Consider the following 27,860-nt stretch of genomic DNA (forward strand, 5'->3'; position numbering starts at 1 on the left):
AATACTCTGTAGATGAAGTTATATCAAAATAAAATTTCTATAGCAGTAGAGACAGTGGTACAAAACTCAGGATTTAATGCTTGGGAACAGTGGCTACAATTTCCTCATCTGACCAGCTGTGCAGTATAGTTTTGCAAGTTGTTCCTAGCTATGTGACTTAGATTGACCTTGATTCTCTAGTCCTTCTTGTCTATTCTGTGAGTGGCACAATATTCTTCTAATAAAATCTTTTATGCTGAAAACCAGAATCCATCACTGTTGCTAATGACCAAGAAACCCAAACTGATAATCTGGTATTTGGAACTGGAATACTACAAAATAGACCCTAGAATGTATAAAAAGCTAGGTAGAAGAGGCAGAATGGAGGGCACTGAGGACACAGTGCTGGGAAAGTGGGGATTCTGAGTCAGGACATCAAACGTACACCATCAAAGAAGTATATTCTGACCCTCGCTGGTGTGGCTTAGTTGGAGTGTCATCCCATAACCAAACGGTTGCAGGTTCCATTCCCATTCAGGGCACATACCCAGGTTGCAGGTTCATTCCCCAGTTGGGGCATGTATGAGAAAGCAACCAATTGATGTTCTCTCACCAGAGCTCACACTAGATGTGGCTGTGAAGACAAGCACTAGGGAGGCACAGCTGATTTGATAAAGAGGACTGCATATCACCTTGATGAGCCTAGTCTTGAATTATAGTTGGCTGATCTCCCTTTGGAAAGAGTGTGTTTCCTGTAGGTATGAACATTTTTGAAGGTGATGTATAAGAAGAAACATGTGTATAAGGTGACAGTGGGCTGTACCATTCCACCTTTATTCCTTCCTATGGGACCCCAATTTTATTTAGCTGTCCATCTTCCCAATACATGACTAAATCCGTAATCCTGCTTCTTGACCAGTAATTGGTTTAAGGGGAATATGACAAATCTAGCAAATAAGATGTGAAGAGATGACTGCTCAGGATGTTCTGGGAAAGGTCTTCTTACTGATAATGGAAACATACATGGAACTACAGCAGCTATCTTGCAACCATGGCAAGAGTCATCACGGCAACTAAAGCGAAATCTTGAGGATGGTAAAGCAGAGAAATGGAAGAAATCTCATTGTTTAGTATTGCCACTGAACTCCTGAATTAACCAACCTGGAAAACTCCTAATTCCAGATTCCTTGTTTTGTACTATTTAATAATTTTGAATTGGGTTTTGTTTCTCCCAATTTAAAGAATCCTAATCCTGACAGTGTGATTTAGAGAGTAAAATTTGAAGATAAGACTGGTAGGATCAAGAAGAGGTGACACCATGCAGGGCCACAACACTATCTGAGGACAGTAAGGAACCACTGAAGGACCTGACATAATTAAACTGGCACTACTGTAGCATTAAGGAGAACAGACTGGAAGTGGACAAAGTGAAGCAAAGAGAATGAGAAGCACAGTGACCAGAGATAAAACCTGAGGGAACTCCAACTTTTGAGAAAGTCTCTGGAGAAACTCAAGAGGAACACTGAGAAGTTATTATAAAGGCAGGAGAAGGACATGAACTAGTTGGGCACTAAAGTGAAAGCAATAGAGAGTTTAAAGGAAGAGTGAGTTATAAAAAGTTATTAAATGCTGGAGAGGTCAAGGAAGAGAAGGATGGAGATCTGGCCATATGGAAATTGATTACTATTTAGTGACCTTTGCAAAAGTAATTTCAGGGTAATAATGAGGGCAAATGCAATACTAAAGAGGGTTAAAGAATGAATAGAAAGTAAGGAAAGCAGCAGGTTCATAGGTTAAGGACAGTGACAGTCACATCACAGGTGCTTCTCTTTAACAAATACATGTTGAATTAATGATTTGATGTACAAAGGCCAAGTACTGAGTGAGAGCTATGCCTCTATTCAGTTGTTTAGTATGATGAGATTATATTAGTGGATACACAGCTAGAGAGAGTTCTGGGGGAGGAAAAAGTTTAAAGGAGAAAAGCATGCAATTTAATATTAGTTTTATATGACATGGGAGCCTTCATAAAGAAATGAAGACTCAAAGAAATTGTTAAGCATGAGTGTTTTCATACTAGGTTTAATGAAGAGTGAAAGTTGTTGAAAAAAAACAATAGAACAAAAGGGCATGAGCAAAGGGCAGTGGACTCGGAAATCAGCAAGGCCTGTTCATTCCAATCCTCAGCATTCTCCATCTTTAGAGGTAAGAATGCTCCTCTTAAAATCATATTTTGGCAGAGTATTAACTGACATGAGAAATGACTAAGTGGCTCTGGCTGGTGTGGCTCAGTGGATTGAGCGCTGGCCCGTGAACCAAAGGGTTGCCACTTTGATTCCCAGGCAAGGCACATGCCTGGGTTATGGGCTAGGTCCCCAGTTGGGGACACAGGAGAGGCAACCACACATTGATGTTTCTCTCCCTCTCTTTCTCCTTCCTTTCTCTAAAAATAAATGAATAAAATAAATAAAATACAAAGAAAATGAATAAGTGAAAGTAACTTCTGGATAGGGAGGTATAAAATTGAGATTTCAATTTTCTAATATTTTCTGTTTCTCTTACTCTATTCTATTCTGCTAACCAATTAACTGATATAATTTATAATTAGAAATTTGTTTTTAAAATTAGGTTTGATATTATCACTAAAAACATTTTATTATTTTCTAACTTTTGAGAGTGCTGTGATCCATTGTGTGATGTCTGGAAACTGCATTTGGTGTGGTAGAAAGGAAAAATGAGAGGATGACAATCTTGCAATTCTGACTAATGGGATCTGTTATGTTAACATTTACCAACCACTGTAAATACTAGAAACATTTTCTGTATACTTGTTCTTATGAAACATTTGCTTGAAAACACAAACATTGAAATTTTACATGATTTATTTAATAATAAACCATTTAAGGTACAAAATGTTTAGAGGATTCCAAAATTTAAATTTTGTTTAAATACAAATTCACTATGTAATATGAAAACTTATAACATTAGATCTCTAAACAAAATGATTTTTTCATCTACAAAAAATTTCTTTCGTATACTAGAAAATTTGCAGAAAACAATTTTTGTGTGAAATTAAATGTACATTATTTACAGCTGAAAAAGTCATCTAAAAATTATTTCAGACACTTGGATATATATGTATATTATCTTTGTATGTAATCTCCCCCACTCCCAATTAAAAAAAGATCCAAAATATAAAGCAACTATGCTTTTATAGCAACTTTTATACTCAAACAGTAGCCCAGGGCTTGAATGCTTCTGGGCCTTTGAAAAGAGTCTTTCAGAACAGCAGTTTATCATTTAGCACTCAATAACCTAAGTTTACTAATAGACGACAGTGCACAAGGGCCTGAAGAGTTAATGAACAAAGTATTTAGGAAGAATTCAGTTTTATAACAATGTTACAAATAATAGAAGAATGAATTTTGTATGGCCACTTACTTTTCTGCAATATTTTAGCTATACTTACATTAGGTAATTGGCTGATAATGTTTTAATTGATACAATTTTAAAATATAAGAGTTGGAATCATAAAATTTAGAACTAGAAAGAAAACTGATGATCATCTTCTCTAATCCAAATGCATTCCTTCTTTCATGAGAGAAATAAAGCCAAAAAGAACAAGTAGCTTGCCCAAGGTTACAAAACTAGTCAGTGGGAGAGCCACTTTTAGGTTCTTTTTATACCATCCTGCTTCTGAAAAAGGTTCAGCCACACCATGGGCACATTGCAATTTTTAATGTTATATTTTACATATTCATAGTTCAATATACAATGCAACCAACGGAAAGTCAATCTAGTGAAACCATAATTTTAACAAAGCATAAAATAGGTATCTAGCATTTGAAAGAGTAAAGACTTAACACAAGTGGAATGAAAATAGTTCCTATATAAATTTCCTGTTATCTTCTATGTAAGTACTGTATTTACAAAAACAATAAGAAAAGATAGTACAATGTAAATTTAAAAAGAACTTTAAAATGCTTATGATATAGCACAACTGAAAAAATCTCAAAAGAATGTCTTCATAGTATAAAATGCCTGTTGCATTCTGAAACATTTGGCAAACAAAGAAAAACAGTTTGGTTTTCCTCTCTCATCTAACAAAGTCAAAATTAACTCTATTCTTTTTAACAACTACAAAATTAGGAACATCTTTAGAAATTGTCTTAGAATCAGATAGTTTGCATTCAATTGGAAATGTTCAATTAAAAAAACAATCATCCATAATTCTTTGGTTATTTCAATTAAAAAGAGTTGCGTTCCAGCAGTTCATTTTGTTTTATAGCTACCTGAGAGGTAAATCCACTGGAATTGGAAACCACCATCACGTAAGGCTGTGGCTGTTGTTCAGTTTTCTCAGTGTCTTCTTTCAAATTATCTTCAACCTCCTTTTTCTCTACATCCTGTGTAAGAGTTTTTGTTTCTTGAGCTTTGATAACTGAAGTGATTACAGTGCCTGGTGGGTGGGCAACCAGTTGTGAACTGCGAGGAGAAAAGGTCACCACAGGTGTAGTAGCACTGAAGGATGAAGATGAAGCAACACTGACGGTTCCATTGCAAATGGACGGCACATTGCTAGTGAGAACCTGCTGTACATGAGCAGGGCTCAAGACAATTGAAGGAGGAGAACCTGACTTCTGAGACTGTAACATGACATTTTCTTTCAGCACTGTCATGGTTGTGATTGTGGAATGGCTTGTAAATAAACTTCTGAGACCCAGCACCTGACGATGGATCTGTGCTGGCTATAACTGTTGTGATTGGCACTGTCTGGAGTGTTACTGTGTGCACATGCTGATTCCCAGGAGACACGACCACTGGAACCTGGGCTGGAGCCTGTATAGTCCTATTGAGATTCGGAAATAAATTTCAGAAAATTAACATAGTCCATATCATTTAAAACTTCAACATTGACAAGTCATTTTGCCAAAATACAAGTTATATATTTCAAATGCTATGTTGTATAATTTCAACACAACAAAACAAACATCATGCCGGGCCCTGTAGTAAACACTGTGCATACAGAAATGTCCAAAACAAAACTGTCAGGCTGTTAACTATGATAGTATCTGGTTTAAAAAAGTCTGTACAAAGTACCACATTAACACAAATGGGGAAGCAATTTTGTTGGGGAAGGAGGGAGATATCAAAATGTTTAGCATGAAAGTTATATATGAGCTGCTTAAAAGAAAATTAGGAATTTTAAAACAAATGTAGTGAATCACTCTCAGTACCATATTTTGCCGTGTAAAATGCACACTTTTTGCCCCAATTTTTGAGGGAAAAATAAGGATAAGCATTTTACATAGGTAGTACTAATTTGTTACTGGTATATAAATTTTCTTGTATCTGTTCTTGTGTTTTGTAATTATTTGTTACATAAAATTTGTTGTACCATAGGTTCAAAAATAAATGCTAAAATTCCTTTATAGTACAAAAACCAACCATCTAAATATAAATTAATAAAAATTGGATTAAAACCTTAAAATGAAAGATTTTTTTTTCCTGAAAGTTTGGGCCAAAAACATGGGTGTGCATTGTACATGGCAAAATACGGCACTTTAGTATTTGAGGGATAATGACATTGACATGCTCATCCACAATTATCAAACTTCATATAATTATAATTGCATCAACTTGTTTTTCTATATAGAGGAAAAAATGTTTGATTGACTTAAAAAAAAAACACCTCAGCCTTAAATTCATGGGACAGAATTATCAGAAGAACTTTAACAGTTCAGTTCCTATCATATTACATAACAAGTCATGAATATAATTACCTTGTGAGGTTCTTTATGCTGGCAGAGAGAGGAAAAAACAAAGACCAGCTTTGGTAAAATAAATAGAGGTGTGTTTTAGCAGTTTTCTCAGCTCAGATAATTGTGAAAATTTTAATCATAAAGCTACAATTTAATACAAACTCTTTTAACATAAAATCCATTTTATTTAATGCTGTTAATCTCACTTATTGAGTAAAGAGGTACATAAATGATAGAGTCAATCAAAAGTTTGAAAGTTTTAAAAGTTTGAAGCTGCGAAATTTATAGTTACATCCATTGTTAATAAAAAACAAATATAGTTGAAAAAACTCAGCATCTGGATCTCAATTGTGTTTCCTCTGAATTGTGTAAAGCTGTTTTATACAAAAGATAAATTATTGTTACTTCAAATGGTTAACAGCTAAATTACTCCCCATAAACCAAGTGTTAACTATTGCCAGATTATTACAAGATAAATTTTAGTCAATTACAGTTACAGTGGCCTGTCATATGTGTAAGAAATGAAACTGTGGAGGAGAAAACAAATGTGGTATGTAGAAAGATTGAAAAAAAGACCAATGTAAATCAGAAGTTCAAAGGAAATGGCAAGACACATGATGGTGACTTAGAGCTCACCTATTCATGCAAGATACTGATTCCCAAGTTCAGATTGCCACCAAAGTCACCATTGTGAAGATCAGTCTACAGGAGAATATTAGCAGGTCTTGTGAAGGACAGCATTTGAAGAGATTTTAAGTCAGAGAGTAAAGATATAATAGGTGGGAGGGTGTGGCTAAGAATAAAGGTTGGATATACTAGTATTATCATGCAGGCAGGGATGAAATGGAAGGATATAGAATAACTTTGGGAGCTTAGGGAGCTTTCCAAAATACACTGTGCCTCCCTTCTCCCCCTGCCCACTTAGATCAGGATATTTTGTGTGGAATCTGAGCCTGGGTTTGGTACCTGAGCCTATAGCTAGATACCATTTTTTTTTTTAATAAAAAAGATCCAAGGACTTCCCATGCCAAGAGTTCATGTACATGTGCATATAGATAAAATAGTATTTGGCATACAGTAAGCATACAGATTATCTCTATAATTATGTATAACCTTACAGCTCTGGAAGTACTATTATCCCCATTTTACATGTGGAAAAAATAATGCACAAAGTTGAACAGTTTGCATAGGCAACCAGTTAGATAAAATGCCATCCAACTGCAGAGCCTATGTGCTTAACCATTACAACACACTGTTATTTCCTAAGTTTTCGAGTAACTTCAGCTATAGATGAATATTTACTATTATATCTTTAAGCTGTAAATACCTACAAATCTTTAATACACTCCTCTTCCCATCCTCTTTCCTTCTCTTATTTGTGACACAAGCAATAAAGTGCTTGGAAATTTTCCATATTGCTAATTAGAGCTAACACTATAGACTTTGTTCAAATTAGGAAAAAATGTTCCTTTATTGAAATACCTGACTGTCATCTGCCATGAAATATATCCTTATATGGGATGTAAATAAACTGGTTTATTTAGGCAAATTCTAAAACAATTTTTACTAATAAAAAATTCAAGGATTCAAGGATAAAATATTATGCAACCTTTTCCCAACCACAGGAATTTTTAATATTTTTCTTATTTAACAATTAAGCTTCCAGTTGCATCTGGTGAAATTATACTATATAAAAAAGGTTATGTTATAGTTAACCACTTTTAAAAATTTCCTGCCCTGCCTGGTAATTCCCTGCCTGGCTGGTAGCTCAGTGGATTGAGCTAAGGTTAGGAACCAAATGGTGGCCAATTCAATTCCCAATCAGGGCACATGCCTGGATCAGAGGCCAAGTCCCCAGTGTGGGGGCCACGTGAGAGGCAATCACACACTGGTGTTTCTCTCACTCTCTTTCTCCCTCCCTTTCCCTCTATCTAAAAATAAATAAATAAAACCTTAAAAATATCTCCTAAGCTTCTTGTAACCAGCTGGTAAAATACTGGTATTTTAAAATTCCTCTTTCTGAAGCTAAGAAAGATATACAACATAGTTAGGCATTGTGTAATGACAGGGATATATTCTGAGAAATACATTGTTATTTGATGTTGTCATGCGAATGAACATCATAGAGTGCGTTTACATAAATCAGCCATTTTCAAATGACGTGCCACAAGAATTTTTAAAACATGCAATATCTGATTAGTTAGTCAGGGGCACCAATCTCTTTTCCTTTAGATTATCAAATAATAAAATGACAACAGCCAATACAACAATAACTGACCAGTGTGAATGCCCTGTTTTGTGAACCATACATACATGTCATATAATCGAGTTGCACTATATAGGTCATGTGGCTGCATCTAATCTGGTAATTCTTGGTATCAGAAATCCTTACATACAAGTATAGGTACCTGATATTTTCAAAAGTCACTCTGGAGCAAAAGGGGTATGTAAGTATTTATTATTTTATTTGTTGTAAGTCAGTCAAAATGATACCTATTTTTGTCAGATCAGAAAAAAATATACTTTTTGGTATGCCACAGAATTTTAGTAATTAGTTTATATGTGTTATGAGATAGAAAAGGTTGAAAATTGCTGACATTAATCTAGGCAAGGCCTACCACATACCTAGGGTATATAGTATAGCCTATTCTTCCCAGGCTGCAAACCTGTATAGCATATTACTATACTGAATACTATAGGCAGCTGACACAATGGTAAGTATTTGTGTATCTAAACACAGGAAGGCACAGTAAAAATATGGTATAAAAGATAAAATAGTAGACCTGGATAGGGCACTTACCATGAGTGGAACTTACAGGACTGAAAGTTGCTCTGGGTGAGTCAGTAAGTGGTGAGATAATGCGAAGGCCTAGGACATCACTACACACTAGATTACTGCATACTACTGTAGGCTTTATAAACACTGTCCCACAAACCTTTCCACTATTTCTTTCCAACAGTGTCAGAAATAGAACATTGAAAATATCAATGTGCTCCATTAACAGAGATGTAGGCTGAAATGATTGTAAATACTGAAGAGAAACTTGCTGGGTAAGGCATAGATCACTATAATAGTGACTGTCAGGAGGGAATAAAAGGTGGCCTGAAGATCAGTAGGAACAAGAAGTCAAGGATGAGAGATAAAGGAACACAGGGGATTGTCATGGCAATGTGGTTTTGGCTATTGAATGTTGGAGCAGTGGTCAGATTAAGAAACTGTGTGGTAGTCATTAAAAAAAAAAAAAAAAAAAGAGGTTGGCCCTGGCCAGTGTGGCTCAGTTGGTTGGAGCATCATCCCATAAACAGAAAGGTTGTGGGTTTGATTCCCAGTCAGGGCATAAGCCTGGGTTGTGGGTTGGTCCCCAGTTGGGGCACATACAAGAAGCAACTGATAGATGTTTCTCTCTCATATCGATGTTTCTCTCCCTCAGACGAGGATAAAAAAAATGTTGTTTAACATGGAAAGGGTTTAGAACAGAGGACTCAATATTTTGACTGAAAATTTGTTTTTGGTTCTATGACCCTACCTGGCACAAAGGACTCTTTCTGTCATTGAATTGATGGAAGAAATAAAACCTATTTATACTTTTCATCATTACAACCTGAAAACATTTCCAAGGCACAAATAGATTCCACACTATCACAGATAACTTTTACTAAAGTGGCAGTGACACTTAATACTTGTTAAGGTAGCTCCTATGGACCTGTGTCCTTATACAGGACCTTAGGTCCTTAATAAAGAATTTACAGCAATACACTCTGAAGATGATCAAGCTAGATTTGAGAAGGTTGTAACACCTTTTGAATATGTAACAACTGGAGGGACAGGCTTTCTGTGTTGAAAAAGGTCAGTGTCTGACTGGAATGTAATCTATAGGCTCAAAATTGAGGTACTCTGAGTAAGTGGGAATCTATTGCCAAGCCCCACAAGTATTGTTCCCTTCAAGAGAAAAAAAAATTCCTCGTGAACCATATATCCTTCCATTTCTTACAGGAAATTCAGCCCCACACCATTGTATATGGGTTCCATCACTGGCAGAAATGTCATTATGTAGGGCAGGACTGTGTAACAGTTTTGTTGAGTATCTACTCAGTTGTCAGGAAGTGTCTTTTGGTTGTTATAACTTTCTGTAAGGTTATTATCTTTATTTTGTAGATGAGGAAACAGACTCAGAGTAGTTAATTAATATAATTCAATGTCACATTTAATAACGCACAAGGCTCCATTAAACTGCTTTTAAGGTAATTTATACATTATACATTTTTAGAGGCTAATCTTAGTGCTTAAATAAATATTAAAGAAGTTGTGCTAGGTAGGTATATGAACTTCCAAGTTTATCATAGGGCAATTTTAGAAATATATTTTACCAGAGGTTTATTTTTGTTATTTCTTTGAATAACATGAAGCCAGAGTCAAAATTATATTTGTAAAACCACTTCACATATAGCAAAATCCATTAAGAAAAGCTTAATTGATTTCAACATAAATACATGCAATTATGTGAGATAAAAATAAATGAGCAAAAAAAATTGAGAAAATAAAAGACATGTCACTACTTCATTGTAAATAACCGATATAATTCATGCGATTTATGTGAATCAACAGGCAGTATGGCAAATCATTAAGCCACTGCTTTGCACTAAACTGCGTGCATTAAAACGCTATCTCCACCACTTACTAGAGGTGATCAGCCTCCTTGGCCTCCCCTTGCCTCAGTTTCCTCATCTGTAAAATAGGAATAATGTTATCTACACCTCATTGAGCATGAGGATTTTATATATTAATATATGTAAAATGTATGAAATAGTGTTTTAACAGTGTCAGCTTATACATTAATTTAAGTCATGTATGACTTAACTTATAACTACAGAAAAATCTTTAAAAGGTCTTTGATTTTTATTAATAAGTAGTCATAAAGTCAATAAAGATATAGCCAAATTATTTTTTAATTTTCTTTGAAGTGATAAAATAGTTATTTAGGATGTTATTTAGATGTTAGTTATAACATCTCTATTCTTAAAAGTTGAAGATTGAAATCTTTAGGGGATGAAATGCCATAATGACGTCAACTTACTTGACAAATTGCCAAACAGAAAAAAGGGCATAAATAAATACATAGTGAGAAAACAAATTAGGAAAAAGCTATCAATTAAAACCTAGGTGGATGCTCTAAGAAGACAAGCAACCCAATTAAAAAATGGGTAAAGGACCTGAACAGACACTTCTCCAAGGAGGACATACAGAGGATCCAGAGACACATGAAAAGATGCTCAGTTTGCTAGCTATCAGAGACATGCAAATTAAAACCACAGTGAGATACCACTTTACACTGGTCAGAATGGCCATCATAAACAAAGCAACAAACAGCAAGTGTTGGAGAGGATGTGGAGAAAAGGAAACACTAGTGCACTGTTGATGGGATTGCAGTCTGGTACAATCACTATGGAAAACAGTATGGACTTTCCTCAGAAAACTAAAAATGGATCTGTCTTTTGACCCAGAAATTCCACTACTAGGATTATATCCTAAGAACCTTGAAACATCAATCCAAAAGAACCTATGCACCTCAATGTTCATAGCAGCACAATTTACAATAGCCAAGTGTTGAAAGCAACCTAGGTGCCCATCAGTAAATGAATGTGTCAAAAAACTATGGTACATTTACACAATGGAATTCTATGCAGCAGAAAGAAAGAAGGAGCTCCTATCCTTTTCGACAGCATGGATGCAACTGGAAAGCACTATGCTAAGTGAAATAAGCCAGGCGGTGAAAGACAAATACCATATGATCTCAGCTTTAACAGGAACCTAAACAACACAACAAACAAGCAAGCAAAATATAACCAAATACACTGAAAGAGAAAACAGGTTGACAGTGACTGGAGGGGAGAGGGGAGGGAATTTCAGGGGAAAAGGGGAAGGGTTTACAGGAACAAGTATAAAAAACACATGGACAAAAACAAGGGGGGGTGGAAATGGGAGGGAGGTGGGGAGGGCTGGGGGTGGGCTGGGATGGGAATAAAAGGCAGAAAACTGTACTTGAACAACAATTAAAATAAAATCATTATAATAAAGGAATTGTATTATAAGTGAAAAAAATAAAACCTAGGTGGATGGTAAGTAGGTATTCATTGCACTATTTCAATGTTTCCAGATTTAAAAATTTTTCATAATAAAAAGCTACGGTAATTAAAATGCAAATTAAAAAAGAAATAAAATAAATTAATCTAATGAAAAACTAATAATGTTAAAATTTCAGAGTTATGTACAATTTGCTTGAAACTTATTTAACACTTTTACTTTCCTTCTACATAATAGAAAGAAACAACATAATAGCAAAACCTGAATAATTATATTCAGCAGCTGTCAAGTGTTCAAAGAGTGTTGCTATTATTCCTTAACTCCTGCCTTGCCACAGCTAATAATTTCAGGGAATAAAATGTATTCGATTAAAGCTTTGACTGCTTTGAAATAAGATTTGGGGGTAGAAAAAATATATACAAACAGATAATAGAAGGGTGTTTTTAAAAATAAAAAGAATGTAGCCCTGGGTGGCGTAGCTCAATGGATTGAGCTCAGGCTGCGAACCAAAGTATCACAGGTTCAATTCCCAGTCAGGGCACATGCCTGGGTTGCAGGCCACGGCCCCCAGCAACCACACATTGATGTTTCTCTCTCTCTCTCTCTCTCTCTCTTTCTCCCTCCCTTCCCTCTCTAAAAATAAATAAATACAATCTTAAAAAAAAAAATAAAAAGAAAAAGAATGATTAAGAATGTATTCAAATACATACATATCTACATACAAATATAGAATAATTTCTACAATAAGAAAATGTTTTACAATTTAAAAAATTTAAATTTTTATTACTTCATTCTATAAGTAGTCCACTTAGAGAACTCATTGCTCTATGAGAAGATTAAAGAATGAATATATATACTCCTTTAAAATAAATTCTATAAATATGGAGATGTTATATGCCAAATAACATGTTAGGTGCTAGGAAAAGGACAATGAATAATATCTGGCTCCTACAGATTTAAATATATAGGAGGAGGCGGGCATTAAAGTAAACTGAAACACCTAGTCTACGCACTAGACTGAGGTAAAGGCAAGCAGTCAGCTTCATCAGGGGAGCAAGGGAAGAATTACGAGCATAGGGTTAGAGCTAGCAGCTGAGGCCACAGAAATTGGACTGCACTCTGTGAGCAACACAGATCTAACAAAAACTAGAAGAATGTAACATAACAAAGCTATGAGTAGTACTAATATACAGGTTGGACTAAAGAGGAAAATTAGTAGAAGCAGGCAGAGTCTACAGAACTCTGAGACCTTGAAGTGAAAATTCTGAAAGGCACACCAAAGATAATTAACAATATTGTCATGTTCAGTACTGAGTTTTAATGAGAAACTGACATTCAGAGTAATAAAGTATCCAATATAATATCACAAATTACTACCTTTCAGAAATAGAGGGATATGGTTTTTTATGAGGGGATTATTCTCAAGGTCTATAAGGGAAACTTTGATTACAGATGCTAAAAAAAACACTGAATGACTCCAAGAAGAGGGTTCCAGTGATTAGCTGTGGACATTGTATGTTTCTTATCAATACAAATACATATGATAAGATGACAAGGAGCCTAGAAAACAATGGAAGGAACCATATACTTCCAATTATACAACCAGTCATCACATGCAACCAATAGGATCTGAAGGAAAATAAAACATTAAAAGGAAATAGAGAGAGAGCTAAATAAGTACTTCTTTAATGTCAGCTAAAGATGTATAATCCCTGTCCCTTATCTGAAAATGTGATCTTTACATTCCTTGCAAGTCCACTAAAGATCTTAAAAGAATTCAATATTCACAATGTCAAGGTTTAAATGGACTGTACAAGAAAGATTGAACCAAGTCTATCTTAATTCTAGGTAATATTTGCTTACTTTGAGATCAACTGAACAAAAATCCAGCATTTATGTTCTGGAATATACAAATATAAGACTGGAGTTGATTATTTTCATTAATAATGAAAGAATCATTTTTATTAGATTTGGAAGGGCTTCTATATTTATCATAATTCATGTTCTAAAAATTCATGACAGTAGAAACAGGAAAATGGAACGGTGCAAACATGTATCTAATTTTCTCCCTCTTTCCCTTCTCCCCATTCTAAATCAGCCAAAACCAGTCTCAATTTTCTGCAAAAGATCACTCTAAAACAGATAGGGTTTTTTTGGTCAATCTGTTGTTTCATATATCTTTCCTGAGGCTATGAAGCAAATTTGATTTGATTAAGCCAACTTCTACCCTCTGAAAGCCTGAAAAAGAATGACATTAGATTCTTGGCCTCTATCCCTGTTTGAACTTTCGAAATAACTGTTCCATAATAGGATTTTCCCAAGAAATAATGTTTTTTTCTTGGAACTTAATGTATTCCAAAAGGTCATAATATGTCCATTGTTGTTGAATTTTTATAGATTCTGACTTTGAAAAAAATCTAAAACCATTCTCTGGGTTTTCTATATGTGGATCCCTCATTGTATGGATCAATCCAATTATAAAAAGGTATAATGCATTAGACTTAAACTGATAGAATAACATCAAATAATGTCAAAGTATAAAAATAAAGGAAATAGTGATACAATCATAAGTCTGATATAATGTATAATATATTGTATAATACATTGTATTATATCAATGTGTAATATATTGATGTCGAAATGATCTGTTGAATAAAAGTTCTAGCTTGGAATCTTTATCATTTTTATTTTCACTCTGAATCTTGACCCACTTAACAAAAACTGGCTCTGGTCAGGTATGTTACATAATAATACACATTGATAAACTTTAGTTTTCTCACCTAATACTCTGAACAGAAGAATTTAATGTTTCATCCTGCACACAGCTGATGAGGGCTGCTTCTCCTTCTGGGACAGTGTGTACTGGCTGTACTACATGCACAGTCCTGAGGAGCTGGGTGGGATATGGAGACTGTGCAGCCTGCACTGTCCTCAAAACTTCTGACGGCTGAGTGACTTCCACAGGATCTTTGCTTTTTGTAGCTTTACAATGCCCTGGTTTTAGAACTGTAGTGGCTCCCCCTTTTATCCCTGGACTTGAAGATACTCTTGATCGGCCTCCTTGGTTCCTGCTTGAAGTGGTTGTTGCAGACAGTGACGGATCTGAAGACTCTATGCTGGAACTTGGATCCTCGTCATCTATATAAATAAGATCTTTTGGCATTTCCTTAAACTGATACACCAAGCGCTGACCTTCTACTTTGGCCAGAATACCCCTTTGGTAATAGTACCTATTCAAAACAGACAATTTCATCAATATTTTCTTTACTTAAACAAATTAAAACAATATTCATCAAAAAAAATTCCTAACAGTGAACTAAAGTTTGAAGGTGGAAAAAAAAGTGAGAAAAGACATTCTAAACAAAGGGAAGTTATTTTATGTAAGATAGAGCAATGAAAACATTATTTTCTAAGTATATGTAAAACACACATTTACTTACAGATAGAGCAAAGTCCTTATTACTGACTAAATCTAAAACCAATTCTTATTAGGGGATTATTGATAAAGTATATGGATTATTCTAGCCTTCATTTTTCTTTCTTCCTCTACCCTTCTGCTAATTTACTGGAATAATCAAATCTAGTACCAACCTCAAGAAACTATTTCCCTTCCACAGCTTCCTATAACATCCCTACCAGTTTAAATTTGATTCTGTGAACCTAATTCAGTTTTCTAATTAAAATTTAATGTACAAATAGAAGAGATTCAAATTTTGCCAGTAATTTTAATTAAATTAGTTACCAAAAAGTGTAAGTTAAAAAAAAACTGTAACTAAATACATAGTTCTAGTTTAATAAGGTTATCAAGTTACCACATCATTGCTTTTTCTAATAAATCTTTCTCAAATACATTCATATATTGACATGATCATAGAAAAACTAAATGTGAGTTGAAAAATAAAATGATACTCTAGTTGAAAATGTCTAATATTATCCTCAAAGTAATAATTTATTACAACATAAGATATTACATATCACACCTGAGATTTATTTTTAAAATTGCACCCCTTACTAAGTACCCGCATCACCACTACTTGTACTTTGTGCTACATTTAAGCTTCATGGCTCAAAACATATAAGGCCCTTGGTCAGTTTGCAATACCTAATGATACCTTAACATTTTCCAATCCCTTTGTAAATAAAATATCTGTTGTTTGCAGGAAGATCTTTTTTGGAAGGCAAACATTTTCTGGATTGAAATAAGATTTCAATTTAAATGCACACTCATTTCTATAAGTAGTGGGGTTTTAGCACTTCAATAAATAAAATTCACCATTTTTTAAATTTCTTAACTTTTTAGAAATTATCTATATTTTAATGTTTAGGAAATAATATTCTTAACACAATGAACTACAAAAACTTCACATACCTGAGAGCTCTTCCCATGGTCTCATAATTCATATCAGGTTTGTTTTTGTGCTTCCCCCACAACTTGGATACTGCTTTAGAATCTACCAACTTAAAAATGCCCTTTTCTCGCTGGGTCCATTTGATATATTTAGGACAAGTAGCTTTGTCCTGGAGGAGTGCCAGTAAAAACTCCCAAAGATAAATTGTGTTTCCTGAAACAAAAGCAGTTTCTTTTAAACTGACCAAAATTTCATTTGAAAGAACACAATAAAACACAACTAAAAGTCTTATAAGTTCCATTTATAGTTATACAAAAATATCACAGAATTCAGTTAGTATTGATAATACAATAGTTATAATTTTTAGGGTCTAATACAGATTTTTTATTAGTCCCACATAAGATATCTCAACAGAGCAATCTTGCTAATTAGATTTGAGATGACTTAGGGAGAAAACAATTTGAGGCGATTTTCCCCCCACTTCATTAAGAACCATTACAAAAAGAAACAGTGAAAAAGGCTTGTACAAAATCTTCCAATAGTTGTTCTCTTTATATTAGAGGCAGTTGATTAGCATAACAATTTTCTTCAGATTTGGGCAGCAGTTATTAAAATACTAGAACCCCAACACAATGTAATATAATGTCTATAAACTGAAAACCTAACCTAGCTGAACTCTTCCAAGAGACTCATTATTAAATGAATGAATGGATTATTTTAACAGATGAATGAAAATCTTTTGAATGAATTTCTTGGCCTACATTATTACCATGCTCTTTATGGAAAGTGACAACTTATCTTATTAGCATGTGGCAGCAGTAAGATTCATTTTAAATATATCAAGAAAGCTGGTGGTTTCTGCTTACAATATAAAGACATTTTAAAGCAACCTGAATGTTATTTGACCTATAAGTATTATAGGAAAATCACAGTAGTACTTACCCTTCCCATCTTTGTTTTTCTTCTTCACAGATATGTTTGGTGTAGTGGCTGGGGAATCTGGTCGTGGTGGTTTAGTTTTTCTTCCTGAAAGAAAAACAGCTCTGCATATATATTTGCCCTCAAAAGTGTGAAAGTGTGCACAATTTAGCTATTAATAATTGCTATTTTGTCCTTTATCCTAAATTTCAAGTGTCAGACATTTTATACTAGGATTATATATATATTGGTCTCCTTAAGTGCTATTTACTAAAAGGAAAATGTTCATTTCAGTAAAAATTTAACATTGATGTAGGTTAGATCACAAATACTCTGACAATGATATTTTGGCTCATTTGTAAACATGTAGTTAAGTTTGAAACACTGCAGCTCGTCTTTGAGTTGACAACACTGACAGTGCTTTCTTAAAATTCAGGGGAATATTCCTGATTCTGATAAAATTTGAGCTAAAAAAATATGCCATATAGGTATGTCTGCTATTGGTTATGTAAGTTTTTTAAGGTAGGAAAAGTGAATTTTTATCTTTATTCTCTTCTAAATATATCTCTGCACAGTTAGTTCTCAAATACTGAAAACTTCCCCCAAATCTAGAAATATAAAAAATAAATGAGGCAAAAACTTTGGTGAACCACAGTCAGTTTTCATTTTACTGTATATTTTAAAACATCTATTATTTATTTATTTCTGTTTACAACAAACAAACTTTATGATTATCCTTCATCCAACCTCTAAACAAGTCCATCCCAACACTGTTAAATTGTGTTTTGTGTAGCCTTACTCTGGATCAACTAATTATCCTAAAGCCTCGTAATCTTCTTTTGCCACTTCCCTTTAACAACAATTTGTTGGCATTGCTGCCTGTGATTAGGTAGAAATAATCATGTTGTCCAAACAGATTACCATTTAGTATGTGAGAAACAACGAATACTAAGCATGACTGGATACTTGAGTTACTACCTCTTACTCCAACATTCTCAAGGCTGACTCTCTCACAGGTGAACAAGAGTCAGAGAGAAGAGGGTCAAAAATGTCACTCTTCAGGTCCCTCTTAAGACTACCAATGTATAAATGTGTAACCTTGTCAGCCAGGTTCCACTTTCATCACTGCAGACATCTACAGAAAACCCATTCATGAGGCAGTTTCTTCGGGCTGATTGTGTTAATGATAACAAGTATCAGAAGACAAGAATTCAGTTAGCTCCTATCCCTCCTAACCACTCATTTTATGCTTTCTATTGATATTTACCTGTTTTTTCCAAATAGATACTATTTTCTTTATCCCACTGTTTTCCTCCCCTAGTTTTAGTCATGACAGACACTACCAGTAGCCTTCCCAATATCCAGCCTTTCCATCACTTTCCTTACCACTCAGGGTGGCAATATACACAGCTTTATATGAATTATATTGTAGCTTAGTTTGGTATACATTTTTTTTTCTTTTATTGATTCTAGAGAAAGGGGAAAGGGGGGCAAGGGGGAGAGAAACATCAATGTGAGACAGAAACGCCAATGGACTGCCACTTGCACACACCCCAAATGGGGACCGAACCTGCAACCCAGGCATGTGCCCTGACCAGCAATCAACAGGAAATCCTTGGGTCTACAAGACAATGCTCCAACCATCTGAGCCACACCAGCTGGGGCAATATAAAATTTTTAATTGACACTTATTTCTTGTCAGTACTTTGAAGATACCAGCCTCTACTGGGACACTCTAAGCTGCCAATTTAATAATCAATTCTCTTTAAGTAACATACTAGTTTCTCCCTTGTTTGTTTGTTCTTTTTGGGGGGAGCGGGGCTGAGACTGTATTTGGTGTTTTGCATTTTTACTACAGAAAATTTAGACAAGAGTCTATTTATTTTAGTTACACTACTCAGTATTCACCATGTTAAGACTAACATTATTATGGAATATTCTCAGTCATTACCTTTGAATATTGTCTTTTCTTTATTCTATATAGTCTCTCTTCCTGGAGCTTTGAGTAAATGGAGACCTTTTCTTTTTTAATTTTTTTTTATTGATTGATTTTAGAAAGAGAGAGGAAGGGGGAAGAGGGAGGGGGAAGGGTAGGAAAGGGAAGAGAGAGACAGACAGACAGACAGACAGAGACATCAATTTATTGTTATACTTATTTATGCATTCATTGATTGGTTGATTCTTGTATGTGCCCTGACCAGGTATCAAACCTACAACTTTGGCATATCAGGATGATTCTCTAACCATCTGAACTACCAGACATGGGCTAAATGGAAGCCTTTTCACTCAATCCTCACATCTCTAACTCTTTAGTGTTTGTTTATTCTATATCAGATCTTTATTGGAGCTTAATGATTCTTTCTTCAGTAGTGACTACTCTTCTGTTTAACCCATATATTATGCATTCTATTTGGTTCCTTATCATATCAGTCTTTCACCATTAAGTAGAATGCTTACTTTATACTTTTTAAAAACAGCTTTTTTGAGGTTCAACTGCTGTACAATAAACTGCACATGTTTAAAGTTGGAAATTTGATAAGTTCTGACATATATACATATCTGCAAAACCATCACTGCATTCAAGATAATTAACATATTCTTCACCTTCAAGAATACACTGTGCCCTTTCATATTATTTATCTCTTACCTTTCCCTACCCTACCAATTCATATGTAACCAACCATTCATACATTTTCATTTTTAATTTTAATTTTTTAAATTAAATTTATTAGGATAACATTGGTTAATAACATTAAATAAGTTTCAGGTGTACAATTCTATAACACATCTCCATATTGCATTGTGTGCTCACCACCCAAAGTCTAGTCTCTTTCTGTCACCATATGTTTGACATCCTTTTGCCCTCTTCATCCTTCTACCACTCTTCTCTCCCTCTAGTAACCACCATACTATTGTCTGTGTCTGAGTTTGCTTGTTTGCTTGGTTTATTTGTTGCTTTTTACTTTATATCCTATATATGAGTGAAATCATACAGATCTTGTCCTTTTCCATCTGACATTTCACTTAGCATGATACTCTCAAGATCTATCCATGTTGTCACAAATGGCCACATTCATCATTTTTAAATGGCTAAGTAGTATTCCATTGTATAAATGGACCACTTCTTCTTTATCCAATCATCTGTCAAAGAACACATAGGTTATCTCCATATCTTGGCTACTGTGAATAACGTTGCAATGAACATAGGGGTACATATATTTTTATGAATAAATGTTTTCACATTTTTGAGTAGATATGCAAAACAGGAATTGCTGGTCATATGGTAGCTCTATTCTTAATTTTTGAGGAATCTTACTATTTTCCATAGTTGCTGTACCAATTTACATTTCCACAAGCAGGACACTTGGGTTCCTTTTTCTCCACATTATTCAACACTTGTTATCTCGTGTCTTTCTGATGATAGCCATTCTAATAGGTGAGAGGTGGTATTGCACTGGGTTTTGATTTACATTTTCCTGATGACTAGTGATGCTGAGCATTTTTTCATGTACCTGTTGGCCATCTGTACATTGTCTTTAGAAAACTGTCTACTCAGGTCCTCTTTCCATTTTTTAATTAGATTTGTGGGGCTTTTTTTTTTTGCTATTGAATTGTTTGAATTACTTACATAGCTTGGCTATTAATTTCTTTTTTCCCGCTAAATAAAGAGCTGCTTCTTCTTTTTTTAAATTTTATTTATTTATTTTAGACAGAGGGGAAGGGAGGAAGAAAGAGGGAGTGAAACATTACTATGTGGTTGCTTCTCACACGACCCTACTGGGCACCTGACTTGGTCAGCAACCCAGGCATGTGCTCTGACTGGGAATCAAACTGGTGACCCTTTGGTTCACAGGCTGGCCCTCAATCCACTGAGCCACACCAGCCAGGGCTATTAATTCCTTTTTAGATATATGATTTGCAAATATTTTCTACCATTCCATAGGTTGCCTTTTCATTTTGTTGTTTATTTTGATGTGCAGAAATTTTTAGTTTAATGTAGTATCACATATTTATTTTTGCTTCTTCTGATTGTGCTTTTATGTCATATCCAAAAAATTGTTGCCTAGCAGCTTCTATTATTCTATCTTGACTAGAAAAGGAAGTACTACCTGGCATTTTTTAAGTCTTATTCTTTGACAATGTTTTTTGTTTGCTTGAATAATTGCAAACACACTCATTGAACATACCTATTTGATAATTCTGTTATCTGAAGTTTTGGAGAATTAACCCTAGGATTTTCTATGTCTGCTGCTTCTCATTCAAGAAGTGGCTTCCTCATATAGTCTGTAATATTGAAATGTGAGTTCACCTTCAACAGGGTTTTATTTGAGGAAATCCCATTCAGCCTTGTTTAAATGCATGATTTGTCAGAACAATTTTACAAGAACTTCTGCCTCATGTCCCAGTGTTATTGCTAGCCTGGGCTTTCCTTCATGTAAATTACTTGTTTGGGAATTCCTAAAGACGGTGACAGTTTAAAATCTAGTTGTAAACCTAGGTTAAGGCTAGTATAAGATTATGAATTTCCAAAGGAAGAATTTCTCTACTCAGAGTTGCAGCTAAGAAATACAAGCTTCATGATATCTGTCTGTGCCAATGGACAATTGTTTTTCTCCTGAGGTAATAGCCTTTCAAGGACCCCAAATATATGCTGAAGTCTTTGTCCAATACCCCCTATTGCATTGGACCAAGTCTTAAGCATCTGCCTCTACAAGAGCAATAAAATCCAAAGCAGCCTGAATAGCAAGACCGACACATCCTTCACAGCCCTTCAGAACTGCTGCAGTTTCAGCTCATTCATACTGTTTTCATTTTCCTCTTCATTTTTGACTCTTGGAGTTTCTCCTACTTTTACATGAAGTTAGGTTACTTGGTGGCTGGGGGTGATGCCATTAACCAAGATATTAAACTCAAAATATTAAACAAGCTGGAGTAGAATCAGAATGCAATACAATGGAAAGAGTGTTAAACTTTAAAATGTAAGAATGGTCCTAATTTGTGAAAAGTTGAAAATTCCCTTTAATACATTCTAACATTTTCCTATTCAATTACTTACTTGCTGATGTCAACTCATATTTTTCCCACTAGAATATTATATTGGAATCTATATCTATGCCTGTGGTTTTCAGACTATATCCTATGGGAAGAAGCTGACCTGCTCCTATCCCCAAGCTCTTTCTAAGTATGGATAAAAGAGTTTAGATAAAAGACTGTGGCTTTAAAAAGTTGTAAAATATCTTTTCTGTAAGATCAAATATTTTAAACATGTAAATAATTGAACTTTTTACAAAAGAAATCTAATACGAAGGAATACCTCTTATGTTTTGTGTCCTCAATTTCTTATATAAGTTTTAAGTGATACAGAAATATTCTTAAATAAAATTTATGTTTAGATTCCACATCAATACTTGATTTTTTTTTCCTAAACAAATTAACTACCCACCTTTCTTTCTCTTAGGTTGTTCTGGTGAGGAGGCTCCCGGTGAGTGTACATCTTGAACCTGCTGAGTTTCCATCACTTCAGGAATCCCATCTAATGTGACGGATACATGCGTGATTGGGGTAACAACAATGTCATCTTCAGATGAACTAAAAATATTATTATCTAATGGAAATAAAATTGACTAATCATCAACTTTGTATTATAAATCAAAATTATTTCATAAAGGAATTTCCTGTTTCTAGGAAGAATAAAGTAGAAATAAAATCTTGAAATTTGGCCCTTGCTTTTTATTTCCTCTGCCCCAAATCAGATACCCTAGTCCAGGCTTGACTGAATTATTTCAATGTCTCCCTTAGTTAACTTCCTATCTTCCTTCTCTCTTCTCCATTCTTCACATTGCTGCTAAGTGATTCTCTGAAAACTAAGTCTGATCTGACCATACTCTTCTTCTCCATAAAAACTTTCCACCTGAAAATTAAAAAGAAAAGGAAAATGGACATATCTTTCCATAGTTTATAGGACAGAAAAGATAAGAACAACCCAAACTCCCCAGCATGCCATGTGAAGCTTCCACAGTCTGGATCAAATCTACCTTCCAATCTTATCTCCACTCAGCTATACCAAAGCATGTTTGCATACAACACTTCATTCTTTTTTACAGATCTGTATCTTTGGCTCAATTCTTTTCTTGTACTTTGAACACCCTTTCCTGGCTCCTCTACCCATTTAAAGTTTATTTGTCATTTATAGCCCAGGTCAAAACACTCCTTCCATAAAGCCTATCTCTCATGCTGTCCGCTAAAGTACTCTCTCTCCTCCCAGAAAACATTGTTGTCTCTCTAATGAATGTCCCTCAAAAATGACTTTCATTTTTGTTTTTTACAATTATTTATATAAATAACTGTTTTCAATATTTAATTATAAGACTGAGGAAAGAGGTTGTATCCATTCACTTGTATAATACCATTGTCTAATGCACTGGTGTGTAGAGAAAATATTCCATAAATATCATGAATTGATTTAGTATTAATTAATTTTTAGTTTAACTACTTTCTTGTTAGAAAAGCCCAAAGGAGAACATGGATTTAAAAGCAGATAAGAATGTCTGTGGCCGGATGAGAAGCCTGCCCACATGCTGTGGCAGTTCTTTGGAGAACTTCGTGGGATGAAAGTGGTACAATAAAATGGGGCTGATAGAGAGCTTGACTGAGAAAACAGATTTATAGGAACCTCCTTACTGAGACCTTGGCAACCGGAGTTTGAAGTTTCATCATTCCCCTTGGACCCTTGCTAATGTCTGTATCATCAGTCACCCCTGACCTCAAATCCCTTAGTTTCCCCCTTCCCTTGAAATAAAAGAAGCCTGAATTTTGTACTTTCTCAAGGTGGTTCTTTAGGACACTAGTCCTCATCTTCTCAGCTCACTGGTTTTCCAAATAAAGTTGCTTTCCTTGCCCCCTCTGCTTGCCCTCCCCCCAACAATAAATAAAAGCAGACTAAATGGGGTAGTGAATTTTATGCCATGAAGTGCTAGAAAATTTTTAAATGGGTGTTTCCCATTCACTGATGAAGATCTACAGAAATCACTAAGTAATAATAGTTTGGGCCCCAAGTACCCTAATCCTTCTACCAATAAGGTTAAGAGAAGAAATTCTGCATAATCTGCCCTTTGACAACTATATAAATTACTTTTTTATTCCTAAAGGTCTCATTCCCCAATTTTTTTTAAAAAAGTCTTGTTTAATTGAACACTTTTGCAAAGGTTCATCAAATAGTAATACTCTTGGAAGAAAAAGAAGTATAAAATATGGTCTCGTGTCTCTTTATATTTACAATTTAATAGAGAGAGACGGCAAGAATAATTGTCAAAGTATATAAACATGAACAATCATTGACACATAACTACTCACTTATTCGTTTTTCATCTAGCATAGAGCCAGGAGAATCCATATTGAGGAGTGCCTCAGCAGCCTCGATAGTTTCAATTGTTTCATCTTCATTATGACAGGAAGCTTCAACTATAATATATTAAAAAAAAAACAGAATTAGTATAAAATGACTGGGTTGATTTTGTTAGGTCCCTTTCAGCTCTAACACTGATCCTAACACTCTTGGAAAGAACTAGGGTCTCTGTTAATTTCTGACTCTTCTTCCGTTCCTCTATAGCTGGTGAATTGCTACCACCTCCAAAAATATTTAGTTATAGTCATATTATTAGAATCTAAACACCTTTTGTTAATTCTGTTGCCATTATTTTCTAGTATGTACTGTAGAACACTAATTCTCCTACTATGGACTGTGCCTTGTCTAAGTTTTTTTCTTAATGTTTAAAACACACTAAAATGTAAATAAATGTTTAAAAATGTTTTAATAGCACAGCCCTGACCAGTGAGGCTTAGTTGGTTAGGTGTCATCTCACAGACTGAAAGGTCACTGGTTAGATATCCAGTTAGAGAACATTCCTGGGTTTAGGGCTCAGTCTCCAGCAGGGTGCATATGAAAGACAACCAATTAATTCTTCTCTCTTGCACCAATATTTCTCTCCCCTTTCTTTCTCCCTTCCCTTCTCTCTAAAAATATATAAATAAAATCTTAAACACCATTTTTTTAATAGCACAACCTTTTTTCAAATAAAACTTTATGTGGGCTCTGGCTGGTGTGGTTCAGTGGACTGAGTGCTGGCTTGCGAACCAAAGGGTCAACAGCCTGATTCCCAGTCAGGGCACATACCTGGGTGGTGGGTCAGGTTCCAGGTCAGGGAAACACATGAGAGGCAACCTCACATTGATGTTTCTCTCCCTCTCTTTCTCCCTCCCTTCCCCTCTCTCTAAAAGTAAATAAATAAAATCTTTTTTAAAAAACCCTATGTGGAACTCCAACATATAAGTGGATGAAAGTGGTATTTTATCATTATACATTTATTTTATAGGTTCAAATTTATATCAAACGGTATGAGATAAGTCAATGATAAAAATGAAAGTGTTTTGATGAACATGAAAATTTGAAATCAGGTGTTATAGATAACAGGTACACATGCCCTGTGTTGTACACACAGGTACAACAAGGGCAGATGCCTGGGTTGCAGGCCAGGTTCCCAATACAGGGCGTGTAAGGGGCAACCTCACATTGATGTTTCTCTCCCTCTCTTTCTCCTTCCCCGCCCCTCCCCTCTCTCTAAAAATACATAAATTTTTAAAAAGGAGAGGGAGGAGGGAGAAGAAACATGAGAAAAGCAAATCTGGTTTTCAAGACATGTTTGATTTCTGGACCCATTCCTTACCAGTTCTGCTTTCCAGGAAGGGAGGAAGGAACCTGTCTGTACCTCGCTATCTTCAAGTCTAAGCCTAAGAGAATGACACACTGGAAGGAAGAAGAAATTCCTTCTCTTAAAGATCTAAGATCTGATTTCCTTCCTTTGAAGACTAATATCTTCCCTGATGACTAAAACTGGGAAGACCCTTGTGTGCAACCTACAGAGAGTGTAGCCTTCCCCTAAGGCATTGAGAATTCAGAATAATCTGCAAAAATGTCACTAGCTGCCCAACAGATAAATGCACAATGGTGGTCACTCTGTTAGACAAAACCTATACATCACAGTCAGCAATGAATAGAAACCTCTAACTTGATTAATTTAATTCTTTTATCCATAAGGGAGAAACAAATTTAGACTTAACAAAAAACTTCCACTGGGTTTCTGCAAATAAAAAATACGAATACATCTCTATATAAAAACATGCTTTATAAAAAATAAATGAACCAAGGGTTGTTCAGCCAATGTTACCAATGGGGGTTCAGTCACTTAGTGTGTGACCTTAGGCAAATCATTTAATTTTACCTCTCTAATTTCAGTTTTCTTTTTCTGTTGTGAGAATTAATTGAGACAATGTATTTTTAATCAATTATGTTAATATGATACACTGAGAAGGAGACAATGCCATTTTGATGATATCCTTGCATTCCAATCATGAGAAACATATCACACATAATTGAAAAGACATTTTATACTATCTAACCAGTACTCCTCTAAACTGTCAAGGTTATGAGAGACAAGATAAGAAAAAGGAACAGGCACAGGCTGGAAGAGACTAAGAAGAAATAACAACTAAATGCAACCAACATGAGATTCCAGATATGATCCTGGAACAGAAAAAGGACATTAGTATGAAATGGGTGAAACCTACACATAAGGTCTAGGGTTTAGCTAATAGTATTGTGACTAATGTTAATTTTCTGTTGTTTTCAATTTAAGATGATTTAAATAATCTTTGCTTCCAAATAACTTATTTTCTCAAATACTTCTAACATCTCTGCATGTACATGTATAACAAGAGTGTGTGCACTGACTTCTAAAACTGATGAAAACAGCACTACCACTATACCTCATACTTACATCACAGAGTAAACTTTTCAAGTTTGAAATATCCTCCTACTTCTGACTGACAAGAAAAAGAATCTTCTTTAAACCTCAGTACCTTATCCTACATTTGCATCATTGCTTCGTGTTTTGCTTTAAGCAATGGCAGTAAAAAACAAACAAACAAATAAAACTTTCCTATCTTTTCCCCTACCAACAAATTCTCATTGCCATCAGGAATGTAGAGCTAAGTATATAAAAAATGCTCAGAGAAGACTTGATGAATTGAGTTGGTTTGGTTCCTCTTGTAAGCCTCCTTATTTTGTCACATTCTTCTCAATATATTTAGGAAAGAAGAAGGGGAGGTCAGAAATAACTATGAAACATAGGCAGATGAGATAGAAAATGAAATTTCCTTCTCCCTACAAGGCTGGCTCTAACCTCTGCAGGTAATAGAGTCATTTAACATCAAGTTAGGGATTTTATATGCCCCCAAAATTACAGGGCTAGGACATTGCCTAAAACAAGGCTGAAGTAAAGTGCTGCTGGAGGCACACACACCTGTAAGGGTTATGTTTTCATCATCATCATCTATGATCTCTTCTTCAGCGACATCCAGGGAGCTCTCAGTAATCATGTCATTGGGTTCTTCCACACAGGCTAGACCCGCATAACTATTGAGAATATCAGCACCAGGGACATGTTCCACTATTACAGCAGGAAAAATAGCTGGATCACCAAGCTGGGAGAGATGAGGGAAAAAAGAATTGACAAAATTAATTTTTGTTAGATATAACCAAAAATTATTTTATACTAAACATCAATATAATTTTTATACCATCAGCTACTTATACCTTGACAATCTTTCTAGGTTGAAGTGATTATATATCTATTAAGATAACAAACTTTCATTATTAATCTTGAGTCTTAACAACCAAGTTTTCACTTAAAAATTCTATAAAAGTACACTTAT

At 34.8% G+C, this 27,860-nt stretch overlaps 1 protein-coding gene across 1 annotated transcript in view; it reads right to left on the reverse strand.

Annotated features, from left to right (window-relative positions):
- Positions 1-2,845: 2,845 nt before the first annotated feature.
- Positions 2,846-27,860, reverse strand: part of ELF1 (E74 like ETS transcription factor 1) — a 92,117-nt gene continuing 67,102 nt past the window's right edge. Inside the window, 9 exon segments of the mRNA XM_028526511.2 lie at positions 2,846-4,657; positions 4,660-4,686; positions 4,689-4,828; positions 14,604-15,053; positions 16,193-16,385; positions 17,115-17,198; positions 22,534-22,695; positions 24,444-24,551; positions 27,449-27,629. Coding sequence (XP_028382312.1) covers positions 4,227-4,657; positions 4,660-4,686; positions 4,689-4,828; positions 14,604-15,053; positions 16,193-16,385; positions 17,115-17,198; positions 22,534-22,695; positions 24,444-24,551; positions 27,449-27,629 — 1,776 coding nt within the window. The 3' untranslated portion in view covers positions 2,846-4,226.

Source organism: Phyllostomus discolor, chromosome 11 (assembly GCF_004126475.2).
Source record: "Phyllostomus discolor isolate MPI-MPIP mPhyDis1 chromosome 11, mPhyDis1.pri.v3, whole genome shotgun sequence".
NCBI lineage: Eukaryota > Metazoa > Chordata > Mammalia > Chiroptera > Phyllostomidae > Phyllostomus > Phyllostomus discolor.